The 14981-nt window shown below is 43.4% G+C and overlaps 2 protein-coding genes across 2 annotated transcripts in view; both read right to left on the reverse strand.

The window, feature by feature from the left end:
* Window positions 1-11283, reverse strand: part of LOC121327792 (dynein heavy chain domain-containing protein 1) — a 66850-nt gene extending 55567 nt beyond the window's left edge. Inside the window, exon 1 of the mRNA XM_041271998.1 lies at window positions 10975-11283. Coding sequence (XP_041127932.1) covers window positions 10975-11128 — 154 coding nt within the window. The 5' untranslated portion in view covers window positions 11129-11283. The remainder of the gene's footprint in view (window positions 1-10974) is intronic.
* Window positions 11284-11555: 272 nt separating this feature from the next.
* LOC121327793 (dynein heavy chain domain-containing protein 1) lies at window positions 11556-14414 on the reverse strand. The gene is made up of 6 exons (XM_041271999.1): window positions 14340-14414; window positions 13374-13617; window positions 13131-13288; window positions 12680-12805; window positions 12277-12553; window positions 11556-11710 (listed from the first exon to the last, which is right to left on the reverse strand). Exons 1-6 carry the CDS (start codon window positions 14412-14414, stop codon window positions 11556-11558), a joined length of 1035 nt encoding a protein of 344 aa, XP_041127933.1.
* Window positions 14415-14981: the final 567 nt, after the last annotated feature.

The raw sequence follows: 14981 nt of genomic DNA on the forward strand, positions 1-14981 counted from the left end.
ACAATCAAAACGCAAGAATTTGAACCTTTGAAACTTTTGAAACTTTGCAACTCAGAACTTTTATCTTCAATAAACTTTATCTGAAAGCCAAAAGACGAAGCCTGCGACTTCTCTTTCCTTTTTTCTTTTCTGCCTTTTTTCAACATTGGCAAGCCATACTATTTGAAAACAGGACAGTCGTTCTTAGCTAATGTTTTTCTTTTAAAAAAAATCGGGGCGAGGGGGGCTTCCGAGTGGCACATCCAGTAAAGGCGTGAGGGCAGGATACGCCCTATAGCCTGGACGTCAGCGGTTCGAGTCTGGGCTATTCCACAGCCGACTGGGTGTCCTCGGCTCACTGTGCACCAGCGACCCCTGTAGTCTGGCCGGGCGCCTGGGGACTTGCCTGTAGGCTGCCCAGAGCTGCATTGTCCTCCGACGCTGTAGCTCCTGGGTGGCAACGACTAAATCGGGGAGTTTTGTAACCTGGATTGTGGTGATGACCATCCATGCTGTCCAACTGCTTCCAGAAAAACAGGCACCCAGAAAACAACAGACTGAGACTACGCGGATCGAACCAGAAACTCAGATAAGTATAAGATTGTGTTGATATAATATGGTGCAACAGTTTGGAAAAAGTTGTATAGCATTTGACGTTGACAAGAGATTGAGACTGAGACTGAGTCCTTAGGCAGGACTTATTACAGTATAAGGATTTGTCTATTGTATGATGGGTATGAAAATTGTACAGCATTAGACATGGACTGGAGACTAGAAATTTACGAGAATACATTTTCATTCAACCTGTGCAGAGTTATACAAACCTTGGGCAAAACTTATAAAGCACTATAATTGTTTGCTCACTGTAAGTAAGTGTTAAAAGTATACTGTTGGAGAACCAGATTGATCACCTGGAAAAAGGAGAGGATCCCAAGTGTTTGTCAAGACAAGAAACTTATATCGCAGTTTACGAACCTGTCTATTTGTGTATCGTAACAGAGGTTATAAGATATCATTAAAAATGGAAGAGAATTGGAGTTTGTGGGCTGGGGGATGGACAGCAAAACATTGTAAGGAAGGTCCTTATGAAAGTTCTGAGAATAAAAGAAATGTGTACGAACACATATTGAGCGTTTGTGGGAGGCACAGTCAAAAAGAAAATAAAAACAGCAGGCACATTGTGTAATGGCTATGAATCAAAATGTTGAAGATCTGAAGGATAAAGTTGATGACATACCCAAACTAAAATGTCAAATTGAAAAATTTGAACTGAATTAAAAGAAAACAAAATAGATTTGTAAGTGTTTAAAACAGTAGAGACAGTCCTTGTTGCTACAGTTTCAGAACTTGGGAAAGAGAATGACAATCTTACGGATAAATTAAGTTTTACAGAAACAGGATTGAGGAAAATTCAGAAAGAACTGATGTTCAGATAAAATATGTGGATTTAGATTATGAAAAACATGAGAATGTTGTAATGAAGAGAAGACCGGCAATGTCTAAACAGAAAGCAAAAGAAGGAATAAGCTTGGTTGTTGATCATTACAAAGACCTGTTGGAACTGTCTGACCAAGACGAGAGCTCTGTCATTTACGATTCACAAATGCTGCAGCCATCAAACACAAAACAGGTTACCACAGATAATGGAGCCTGATAATGGGAAGATGTCAAACATGCAGGAAACACCCTCTCAGAACCTTGAGCTGTGTCACAAAGACACACAGACAGAATCTCTGCTACAGCAAGAGAGTTAGCAGTTAACAACTCAGAGTTGCCAGTTACGAAATGGGACTGTTTATGGCAATTCAATTCTAAGAACAGTCAATTGGTTAAAAATACAGAACTCAGTGTTGCTACATTAATAACAACTGACCCAGATATGAAGTCTGATTTGCAGGAATGCTTACAGTCATACAGTACTATTAATGATGTTGATGATTTTTTGTTTCAAGCAAATACCACAAAAGAACAGGAGTTGCTGGAAAGTGCTGGGTTAAAGCTTAACCCCAAAAAAGAAAAGCTAATGAAATATTCTGTTTGTTTTCCAGAAGTTCAGATCAGGGCAGAGACACGGTCTCAAATCAAATTGCAATTTGGGTAAACGCTGCCACAAGCAGCCACAGTAATGTACTATTTTCTGAGAAAGAATGATATAAGAGTACATTTGACAGCTACACACACACTTTACATGTTAGTTGACTTGCTCTGGCAGAAATGAGGATTCTGCATTGAAAGTGGCAAACTAATTATTCAACACAATGAGTTAATAGATGTGGGCAATAAGAGATAAAGAGAGAATAATACATTGATATTGCAAAAACCTTAGACACTCACCTCTTACTTTTCATTGAGCTAGATAAATATATCACACCTCACCTTAGATTCTTAGAAGGAAAATCTAGTGTAAGAGGGAATTCTACATTGTACTACCCACAGATATTCTGGGTAAAGTCCCCCAATGCAGATTTCACACCCTTATGTATTTCTCTTCCCCCATTACAACAAAGGGTTATAAATTATAATCACTATAAAGTGCCCTTTTGAGGCACTGCAGAGCAAACATGTAGGTGTTGTTAAGCAGGACATAGCACCCAGACACAAACACACAATACTGAACGCAGATCTGAAGCTAGAACCCACACGGACAATTCACAAGTTGAGGATTTAAATAAAAAAATAAAATAAAAACAACTAAAAAAAGTCTGTAGCTGTGTAAGTTAATTGAGTTCAATTAAGTTTTTTTCTGAACTAACTTGAAATGCCATTATGTCTCGCCCAGGGGTCACGGTGCGAGAGACTTTACTGGATCACAGAAAGTCGATGAAGTGGCGTTAGCAAAGAGGTATGGGTGATGCTCGAACTTGGGGTGATTCAGCCTTCCAGGAGCAAGTGGTACAGTCCAATTGTGATAGTGACCAAAAAGGATTGCATCAACCACTTCTGCGTTGATTTCCGTAAGGTAAACGCTATTGCCAAGTTCGATGCCTAACCCATGCCTCATGTGGACGAGCTTCTCGATAGACTGGGCTAGGTTTATCTCCACTCTGGACCTGACGAAGGGATACTGGCAGATCCCCTTAACCCGCAGTTCTAGAGAGAAAACCGCATTTTCAACTCCTTAAGGGCTGTTCCATTTCACAACCATGGTACGCCCACTGCCTTTCAGAGACTGACGGACCAGGTTTTACCCACACTTCGTGAATATGCAGACCCGTATATTGACGATGTGGTTATTTACAGATCTACCTGGCCACAGCATTTGGCTAGGATCACGGCTGTCCTTCAGTCTCTAAGGGTAGTCCGGCTAACAGCTACCTTGAGAAAATGTGCGTTTGCCAAAACAGAGACACAATATTTGGGATTTGTAATATGGAATGGAAGGGTGAAACCTGTTATCACCAAGGTCCAGACTTTAGTGGACGCAGCAATCCCCAAAACCAGATGAGGTCTTGTGACGGAAAGATGAGTTCTGGTGATGAATCTTCCTCCCGACCTGTGAGGGCGCTAAAGAACGAGAGGAGAAGTATCTGGAAGGGCTGGCCTGACAGTTCGTTTCCGGGTCAGGGAAGTGGGTCAGCCTGGAAAGAAGCGCGACTCTGTTGTAAGACCGTATTGATTTGAAAGGTAAACGAGAGGCAGCTGCAAGTAATAAGGCAGCTGCAACCGTTTACCTAGATATCATGCGGGATTACATATAGGGGCCAGGGTAACGCTGATCTTTTCCTTCGTTAGGGTAACGTGAGGAGAGAAGGACTGAGAGAGGAGCTCTCAGAGTGTATTACGTGTTGTTGTCTTTGTTTGTTTATAATTGTCTGTCTTTTTCGCACCACTAGACAATTAACGCACACCTCCGGAGCTGTCGCCACATAAAGCACTATCCGGAGCACCACTGCACAGAGCACCTGCACGTTTGAATATCACCCAGGACTGGTGACCGTGCCTTTGTTTGTGTGTGAGACTGTACTGTGTTCACCATCCCCACGCTTTACACATTGTTGTGTACGGCCGGGGATTTATTATTTGACGGTCGCCAGACCTGGAAACAGCACAAATAAACACTTGTTCACTGAATCACTGTTGTCTGTTCATCACTCCTGCATCGCATCACCGCTACACCTGTTCCCCTTACCAACCACTTTGCCACAGGTCTCTACTGAGGTTAGCTGGTTATTACCATAGATACTCTCCAAGTACAGTGGCTTGCGAAAGTATTGAACCCCCTTGGCATTTTTCCTATTTTGTTGCCTTACAACCTGGAATTAAAATGGATTTTTTGGGGGTTTGTATCATTTGATTTACACTACAACATGCCTACCACTTTGAAGATGCAAAATATTTTTTATTGTGAAACAAACAAGAAATAAGACAAAAAAACAGAAAACTTGAGCGTGCATAAGTATTCACCCCCCCCAAAGTCAATACTTTGTAGAGCCACCTTTTGCAGCAATTACAGCTGCAAGTCTCTTGGGATATGTATCTATAAGCTTGGCACATCTAGCCACTGGAATTTTTGCCCATTCTTCAAGGCAAAACTGCTCCAGCTCCTTCAAGTTACCAAACCTCAGACTGGAGTGTGGTAACCAGTGGTGTACCACAGGGATCAGTATTAGGTCCTCTGCTATTCCTAATCTACATTAATGATTTAGGTTCTGGTATAGTAAGCAAACTTGTTAAATTTGCAGACGACACAAAAGTAGGAGGAGTGGCAAACACTGTTGTAGCAGCAAAGGTCATTCAAAATGATCTAGACAAGATTCAGAACTGGGCAGACACATGGCAAATGGCATTTAATAGAGAAAAGTGTAAGGTACTGCACGCAGGAAATAAAAATGTACATTATAAATATCATATGGGAGATACTGAAATTGGAAAAGGAATCTATGAAAAAGACCTAGGAGTTTTTGTTGACTCAGAAATGTCTTCATCTAGACAGTGTGGGGAAGCTATAAAAAAGGCTAACAAGATGCTCAGATACATTGTGAAAAGTGTTGAATTTAAATCAAGGGAAGTAATGTTAAAACTGTTCAATGCACTAGTAAGACGTCATCTTGAATATTGTGTGCAGTTCTGGTCACCTCGCTATAAAAAAGATATTGCTGCTCTAGAAAGAGTGCAAAGAACAGCGACCAGAATTATTCCAGACTTAAAAGGCATGTCATATGCAGACAGGTTAAAAGAATTGAATCTGTTCAGTCTTGAACAAAGAAGACTACGTGGTGACCTAATTCAAGCATTCAAAATTCTAAAAGGTATTGACAGTGTCAACCCAAGGGACTTTTTCAGCCTGAAAAAAGAAACAAGGACCAGGGGTCACAAATGGAGATTAGACAAAGGGGCATTCAGAACAGAAAATAGGAGGCACTTTTTTACACAGAGAATTGTGAGGGTCTGGAATCAACTCCCCAGTAATGTTGTTGAAGCTGACACCCTGGGATCCTTCAAGAAGCTGCTTGATGAGATTCTGGGATCAACAAGCTACTAACAACCAAACGAGCAAGATGGGCCGAATGGCCTCCTCTCGTTTGTAAACTTTCTTATGTTCTTGGATGGGTTCCGCTGGTGTACAGCAATCTTTAACTCTTACCACAGATTCTCAATTGGATTGAGGTCTGGGCTTTGACTAGGCCATTCCAAGACATTTAAATGTTTCCCCTTAAACCATTCGAGTGTTGCTTTAGCAGTATGCTTAGGGTCATTGTCCTGCTGGAAGGTGAACCTCCGTCCCAGTCTCAAATCTCTGGAAGACTGAAACAGGTTTCCCTCAAGAATTTCCCTGTATTTAGCGCCATCCATCATTCCTTCAATTCTGACCAGTTTCCCAGTCCCTGCCGAAGAAAAACATCCCCACAGCATGATGCTGCCACCACCATGCTTCACTGTGGGGATGGTGTTCTCGGGGTGATGAGAGGTGTTGGGTTTGCGCCAGACATAGCGTTTTCCTTGATGGCTCATCTGACCAGAGTACCTTCTTCCATATGTTTGGGGAGTCTCCCACATGCCTTTTGGCGAACACCAAACGTGTTTGCTTATTTTTTTCTTTAAGCAATGGCTTTTTTCTGGCCACTCTTCCGTAAAGCCCAGCTCTGCGGAGTGTACGGCTTAAAGTGGTCCTATGGATAATACTCCAATCTCTGCTGTGGAACTTTGCATCTCCTTCAGGGTTATCTTTGGTCTCTTTGTTGCCTCTCTGATTAATGCCCTCCTTGCCTGGTCCATGAGTTTTGGTGGGCGGCCCTCTCTTGCCAGGTTTGTTGTGGTGCCATATTCTTTCCATTTTTTAATAATGGCTTTAATGGTTCAAAGTTCAAATGTTCAAAGTTTCGGATATTTTTTTATAACCCAACCCTGATCTGTACTTCTCCACAACTTTGTCCCTGACCTGTTTGGAGAGATCCTTGGTCTTCATGGTGCCGCTTGCTTGGTGGTGCCCCTTGCTTAGTGATGTTGCAGACTCTGGGGCCTTTCAGAACAGGTGTATATATACTGAGATCATGTGACAGATCATGTGGCACTTAGATTGCACACAGGTGGACTTTATTTAACTAATTATGTGACTTCTGAAGGTAATTGGTTGCACCAGATCTTATTTAGAGGCTTAATAGCAAAAGGGGTGAATACATATACACGCACCACTTTTCCGTTCTTTATTTTTTAGAATTTTTTGAAACAAGTTATTTTTTTCACTTCATCAATTTGGACTATTCTGTGTATGTCCATTACATGAAATCCAAATAAAAATCAATTTTAATTCCAGGTTGTAAGGCAACAAAATAGGAAAAATGCCAAGGGGGGTCAATACTTTCGCAAGCCACTGTATGCCACAGTGGTCAATCCCTTAGTTTACTTCACCAAAAAGAGTGCATTAAAATTTTATTAAGTGGTCAGTAGAATGTCAGGGGGCATTTGATACTATTAAACAGAGGCTGTCAGGCCCCCACCCTCATGACACCAGATTACACCAAGAGATTCAGCCTCCACACCGATGCGTCAGATGTTGGTTTGGGTGTGGTCTTGTCCCAAAAGGTAGATGGAGTAGAACACCTAATATTGAACCTCAGCAAAAAGATGCTCCCCCGGGTGCACAACTACTCCATGGTCAAAAGTGTTTGGCCATTAAATGGGGTACTCACTCTTTACGATATTACCTGCTGGCACATTCACTTGATCTCGTCACAGACCACGCCCCACTCAGGTGGTTAAGCACAAGGAAGGACAGCAATGCCCGGATAACTCAGTGGTATCTGGCATTGTAGCCCTTCATGTATCATATGATTCGCTGTGCAGGAAAAAAAATACCAAAATGCAGATAATTTTTCCCGGAAGGGTGGAGTAATGGGAAAGGTAGATTCAGTCGAGTGTTCCTTTGGCTCCACTCAGAGCAGTGGGATATTTGACAGAGACAAAACGATTCTTGCTGATATATCTCCCTTCCGACCTGTGAGGACGCAGTGGCCCGACAATTAATTCCTGGGGTTAGATGGAAGTCGGCCATCTAGAAAGGGAGCCCCCTTTCTGCGGTACATTAAGTCATTGCCCCAGAGGGAAAGTGATTAGGCAACCGCAGATTGAAGGAGAAACGGCTGCACTCGCTAACCAAGGAAGTGTGACTGAAGGTACAAATAGGGGATGTAGCTTGGTGATTTGTTCCTATGATTATGGTTAAGAGAAACGCTGAAGGACGAAAGTAAAATAACCGTGAGTGTTTAATGTTTGTTTTGTCAAGTCTAACTATTCTGATTGTTCTTTATTAGACAGCTAGCACAATCCAGAGCTGTCGTACAGGCCAGCACTTACCCGGACATCACTGCACTTTGTTTCACAAAGAACTGTATTTACACCACAAGCACCTTAGCACGCACTATGGACTTGAGTATGTGTTTTGTGTTTCGTGTGGGTGTTTAAGAACGGGACTGTTATTATTTCAGGACCAACCCGTGGATTACAATAACGCAATACACGCCGCTATAGTGCTAATCACCATTATTATTGACTGTGTTTGTGTGTCATCAGACAATTGGATTTAAAAATAAAATAACATTGCACCATCATTGTCAGTCTGTTCATTAATCACTGCTGCATTCCTGCACCTGCACACAGTTAACCACTTTGCCACAACCTGTCATAAAGTAAGATAAATAAGTCATAAAAGTAAGGTAAAAATGCCTTACCATTCACCCTCTGCTGGTGGACAGGGACCCAGCAGGCATTCACCCTCTGCTGGTCCACGTGGCCGAGGCAGAGGCAGCTCTTGCTGCTCTGTTCTTGCCGATGGAGGTGGTAGAGGCGTGTAGTCTCCTGCCGGTGAAGGTGGTGGAGGCAGAGGCAGCTCCTGCTGCTCTGCTCCTGCTGATGGAGGTGGCGGAGGTATGTAGTCTCCTGGTGACAGAGGTGGGAGCAGCGTGTAGTCTAACCTTGTTACAGGGGACTGGTGCAGCTCTCCCTCACTTGCAGGGGACTGGTGCGGCTCTCCCTCCTGCTCTGGAGACAGCGGTGGGACCTCTCCCTCTGGCGCTGGAGACGGCTCCTCTCCCTCTGGAGGCAAAACCAGCAGGCATTCTTCCTCTGCTGGTGGAGACTTGGGCGGTGGATGCTCTGCCTTCCTCTTCCCCTTTCCCCTTCTCTGCCTCCTCCTCACCTTCGTCTCCTGGGCCAGTTCCTCCTCTCCATACTGCGTACGGCATATGGCTAACGTGTGCCCATAAGCCCCACAGCCAGGGCATAACTCTGCCGCACGGTTCTTTAAAAAAACCTCCCAGCTGATGGTGGGGGAAGAGTGAGGCGACCCCTGCTTCGCCCTCTCTTGATGGACAGAGCAGCAAGCCATGTAGTGCTCACCTCCAAAGATGGGGAATAGTTGGGGTAGCTGCCCGAGGGGGTACCAGGGGCAGTTGATCCTAGAATGCCCAGGCTCAGCGCAGCAGTAACACCCGGGCTGCTGTTCCTCCGGCTGGTGTTGTGGCTGCTGCCTTCTGCCCTTCTTTCCCATCTTTGTCCTTTTTTTTTTCTCACAAAAACACCTCTACTGGTCTGACGCTTGAAGGCGTTGTTATCCCAAGCAGGACACCACGTGTCACAAAGACGGCCGAGTGGTGACGTCAGAACCAGGAAATGAATACACCGAGACAAGACTGATGAAGTGGAATGATGAAGACGCTTGCTTGCGGCGGTTTATTGTAAATAAAAGATTTAAACAAACAGAAGACACAGGACACGGCACTTTACGCCAAAACAAAAAGACAAACAAAAACAGACTAACACTTAACAAACGGTGAGCAGATAGACACACTAACAAACACGGTGAGTTTAAATAAACAAGTACTGATTGATATATAACTCTAACTTGGTTTCTCCTCCTCTCTCTCCCATTCCCTACTCACAGAACACCCAACCCCGGGGGAGTAAAATGTGCATCTATATATACTGTTGTGCTGGCATTCAATTATCAATTAATTACTCACTTGAATCCCAGCACGTGAATTAATTATGTGCAACCTCATGCTCACATATTAACTACTTTAAATGCACGTGAAGTGATGTACAATCCCATGCCTAAATACAATTATACATTTTTAAACACACTTGAAACACAGACCTGTTTATATCCCATGTACCAATGCCTATACACCAACATTTAACACACCACACGCAACACATAACAGAAAATACACACAGGGGTGGGCACTTTGTCACAATAAGCCTTTTTTGTGTATTCGAATATGTAATATGCTATTCGAATAGTTTATTTTCACTTAATCGTATATTGAATTACACTGACCCACGGATCCCTAATTAGGATTATTATAATTCAGTTTTAGCTTTGCTGTGACCATATGGTAACAGCTTGGTTGCATGTTTGTTTGCAAAAAATTGAGTATCATTTGTACACATACATTTTCAAATCTTAACAGTATTTTCATTTTCTGACAAGCACACAAATGTGTGCATGTTAAATGGCTGAAGTAACATATATTGAAAGGCTTTGTTTAGCCATGAGACGTGGGCGCTCTTTGGTTACCATATACAGTTAGAAACATACTGAAAATAAAAACCATCGTGAAAAAATATAAATATAAAATTGCATCTGGGCGAGAAAAAAACAGTAGCTCAGTGGCCCAAGGGGCCAGTCAGTAGTTAAAAATCTAAACTTAGAGCCCTGGAGACACCACAGAGTTGTCCTGTTGGTCCGTGACTGATGCTACAGTGAGTAAGCCGGTCTGAACGGTATTAAGCACCCAGATGTCTGTGGTGCACTGACGCCGATACTCCAGATGGCTCCCGGGAATGCCAGCTCCTAGGGACACAAAGTGCTCTGTAAAGTTGCAGGAGAGACTGCTCTACTCTATATACTGAAACTGTCAGTTAATGGGAGGAGCTGGCTTTGTCATTGACGCCATGCAGCTGGTGTCGGTGCACAACACTACATTGAGGCTAAAACACTAAGAAGCTGAACCTGACGGAGTCTGATGCAGGGAGTGTGTGTGAGAGTGTGTGAGTCAGCTCCTCCACCTGCTCTTAAGGAGAAAGAATAAGACACAGATGAAGCCGATCCAATTTCCTCAAGGCGTCAAAGACACCAGCATGTGGGAGAAATAGGGTTCAGCCAGTGAAAAACCCAAAAGAAAGGTTTGTCTGTGAAACCGAGGGGAGGGACAGACCGCCATAGCAGGTCTTTCTGTCGCTGTGTCAGGGATGACCCACTCTGCCACAGAGCTCGACTCCAGAAGAAGGCGGACTCACTTAGACACTCCCTTTTCTCAGAAAAATAGCTGTTTATGAGCTCGAGAGAAACGGGAGTCTCAAGCTGTGCTCGAATGATGTCGGAGGGAGTGCGGCCATTTGATGGACTGGTTCTGGGCGGGCCCAGAAGAGGTTTAGTATAATAATTCAGTGAAAGAGAGTGGAAACAAGGGCATTCCCATTTATAATGGAAGGGTCCCTGTCTGAAGAAGTGCAAATTTGTTAAGCAGATATACTGCAGCAATCTTTTATTCTTACCTCTGAAGAGGATTCTCCAGTGCTTTTGCTTGAACACTGGGCTACTGAGTTTGCCCAGTAGGGGAAGATACTGGTTGAAACTCTCAATGAGCTCCTTGGTCTGTCTGAGAACGCCATCGTCCACTGGGAGGGACAGAGACAGCTGAGCTGCCATCAACAACCCCTCGTTAACCTTCTCCAGGGCATGTGCCACATTGAACTGCAAGGTAATAAAAAGATTCAGCTCAATTAAAAAAAAAAAAAGCAATTGTTGATTAAACTTTGGAAGCCTTACAAGAAGATTTGTATGATACTCAATAGGCCGGCAGTGGTGGGCATCTCCTTGTTCAAGCTAAAGGCAGATGGTGTTGTTGAACTTTATGGTTTTTTACAGCTCATCTCTCCAATAGTTATTGACGGATAATGCTGCCTTGAGTAAAAATAAGTATTTGAATTCTAGGGGACCAAGGAATTGCAAGACAACCTTATATTAAGGCAGATATACTTCTAAAACTAGTAATTTCTTGTTTGCTACAACATGTTTTTCTTTCAAAACTACACGAGACAAAATGCAAAACAAATGTAAGGAATTGTTTCATAAGCTAGAAGTTAATCGTGACAATAAATGCCTTGTGAAAGGGGAGCTGTTTCCAATCGTTTATCTTCTGTTTGGAGATGTGGAGGAGTTCCCAAACGGCTTTCCTTGTGTCCAGCTTCCGTCCTGCTGATGGGATGAAGGACAAATCAAGGGGCTTTCCTATGAAGAAAGAAGACTCAGGATCAAACCCGTGAATCCAGTTGGCAACGGAATGAAGAAAATATTTGAAAACAGCTCAAGCGCTAGAAAATCAAAGAATACATCTGTGCAAAAGAATGTCCTTTTCAAGTTTCATCATAATTGTACAAGTGATTCCCAAGATACATGCAAACGTTTAAAATGATATTCACAAAGACAGCTGAAGAGACAGACAAAGAGCATCTGTATGCCCCAAAATATTTATATTTCAAATTATTTATGCTGGAAAATGTCCCCAGCAAGTTTTGTGGCAATTGGACAAAAAGTTCTCTACATATATGCAGTCCTTTATTACTTTGTTACATACATCCTGTACATCCAGCTCCACTACGTCCGCCCATGGGGATAGGTATCTTTGACTGGAAATAATAAACTTGACAAGTTCAAGACTATGTTAAAGTAAAGTATGCAAAATGTCATTTTAAAAAATGTCCTTTTCATTTTATTTAACCTTTTAATTTGCATGGTAACAGTGTTGTGTGACAAATCCTATTTTAAAAACAGGCCACCAGTTGGTCCCCACATACCTTTTAAACTCTGTTTGGTCCTGTTCAGTCCGTATAGCTGCCCAGCCAAAGAGTGAAACTGTCGACTCATCGCCTGCAGCTCCCCCAGCATCTCTGCAGAACTCTGAGATACGTCCAGGAACTTCCCTGAGGTTGCTAGGAAGACCACGTCCTGTAGTTCCTGGGAAAGTGTGTTGAAGGTGGCATCCACAGCATCCACCTTTGAGGGGAGCTGTGAGCTGACAGTCTCTGTTGCCACTCGCAGAAGGGGCACAAAATTGTCCCACAGGTCCAACATCTGCAAGATAAATAATAAAAAAAGATTTGAGGTCAAGAAGCAGAGTCAAATGGGGTAATGGAGGTAAAAACATGGTGATTGGAAAGCAGTGATATTTGTTGATAGGAAATATTTGTTCTTGTTTACCTGTTCCTCCATAGCTTCATCTTCTCCACTGAGCTGTCTGTAGTTCTTCCGAATTCTCTCATGCAGGGAACGCACATATTCAAGCTGCTGGTGAAGGTCTGCGGTCATGTTTTGGTAATGCTCCACCTAGTGAAAGATAAGAAAGGCTAAATATCTCACCCAGTTGTTTTGTATTTGTAATAAAGGAATAACATTGTACTTGTGATTCATTCAGTAAACAAGCAGTCAACAGTGTCAACATTCCTACAGCACTACCCTTATATAAGTTTACCATGGTATTACCATGTATTAACCATAATTTACCCTGGTTTACCATGTTTATTAATATGCTTTACCATACCTCATTGTTCTTTACACTGCTTTCCTATGCTTTACCATGCTTTCAATAGGGTAACAGAGAACTCTCTGAATTGTGTCAAATGGAGCCTTAGCTATCCAAAGAGTAGAATACCATGTTTGTATAGTGGCCGAAAGCCTCAATGTCAGAAGTTGTAATGCTCAGTGACTCAATTGCTCTCTTCAGCTCCAATATCCAGCTCTCTGCTCGCTGCTCCACCTCAGAGGTCAGAAATCTTAAGATGTCCGTGTTAATGGAGTCCAGCTCATGAACTGCAGGGGAAACATAAAAAGACATCATGATTTTCAAAAACAGAAAAACATATATACCACACAGATGTATCCCTGAACTTTATACCTATTTCCTCATGTAGGACTGCACAATCTACGGTGAGGAGTTTGTTACTGGTGGTAAAACTTTGCTCCACATTCATCAGTTTCTCAGTCCAAGCTTTGATCTGCATGATACAGTCATCGTACTGGTTAGCCGTCCAGCCTTGCATAGCATCCAAACTGTCAGGGCTCCACAGGCATGTGAACTGGTGAATTTCAGCCAGCCAGCAGTGACTCTCACAGAATTCTTGCACTTCTCTCAGTGCCGCCTGCATGGGGAAACAATCATATTATATGTTTCTAAGTGTTCTCCTTAATAAAAGTTTATCATAGTAAAAGTATAGCAAAGTGTAACAAATCATAGTGAAAGCATAGTGAAGCCCAGTTAAACACTGTTAAGTCCAGAGAGGCATGGTAAAGATGTTAAAAAACATGACAAAACATGTAAACTATGGTAAATGCATAGTATAATCAGTGAAAAACACAAGCAAATTACCATGCAAAAATACCACAGAACACTTATAAACATATTAGAAATCATTAATTTGTAAACAAAAAAAAGAAAAAAAGAAAGAAAAAGCTGCTTTAAAGATGTGAACAATTCTAATAATATTGTAACTAGGGCTTCTGATTTTTGGTTTTCTGATTTTTGCTGAGCTTAATATAAAAGCTGCGTTTAGGCCCCCGTAGCTCTGATGTCAGCACCCCACCCCTCGGGAGAGGAAAGACTACACAGAGCTTAGGAAGCTCAGATTCTTTTGCTTTCAGCCTTGATCGGGATTGAACGTAACTATACGGTTCTTTTTACAACTCTCTTTTATTATTTAATTCAGTGTCTGTACCCTCTGTGCACAGGAAGCTGGTGGCTGCCCCTTCCCCGGATTTATTTCACTGAATCTGTAGTTTTACGTTCGCTGAGCGCGGGCCGCAAAATCACCAGGCTCGGTTGGTTTTAGGCGCCTGCTTTTAGCTCTTGTATTCGTATTCTTACCCATGCACCCCATGCATAATGTGCCCTGTGCACATCCGTGCCCGTGCACCCCGCAACATCAGTGCCCACGTACATCCGTGCATCTCAGTGCCCGAGCACTTACCTGTGCACCCTGTGCTTGTGCACTCTCCCGTGTACATCAGTGCCATGCACCTAAGTGCCTTGTGCACATCCGTGCCCCGTGCAACCGTGCATGCACTTATCGGTAAACATCGGTGCCCCATGCACCGCTGTGCATACCGTGCACACAGGTGCCCGAGCACTTATCGTGCACCCTGTGTGCACACATGCGCCACCTGTGCCCATGCACTCTACCGTGCAACCCGAGCACGTGCACTGTTATGCACACTATGCCAGAACACGCTGCCTCGGCTCGTGGGAACTGGGAAGTTCCAGAGGCGGGTCCTCAAGGCTAGAGCCAACAGGGCAGTGGGACTGGGATCTGCTTCCAGCAGAGGATACCATTCTGAGTCTGCCCCCCCTTCAAGGGAAACAGCACCATCTACCGTCCGCCTACGGCTCTCCGGGTCACCCTCCCAGTCTCTCAGACGACGCTTTCGCTCACCCACTAGAACAGTGGGCCAGTGTCGGCGCTCCCCCTCAGAGGAACGCTTACCTCCCACTAAGAAGCAAGTGCGTTCC

This window comes from Polyodon spathula, chromosome 15 (assembly GCF_017654505.1).
Source record: "Polyodon spathula isolate WHYD16114869_AA chromosome 15, ASM1765450v1, whole genome shotgun sequence".
Taxonomy (NCBI): Eukaryota; Metazoa; Chordata; class Actinopteri; order Acipenseriformes; family Polyodontidae; genus Polyodon; species Polyodon spathula.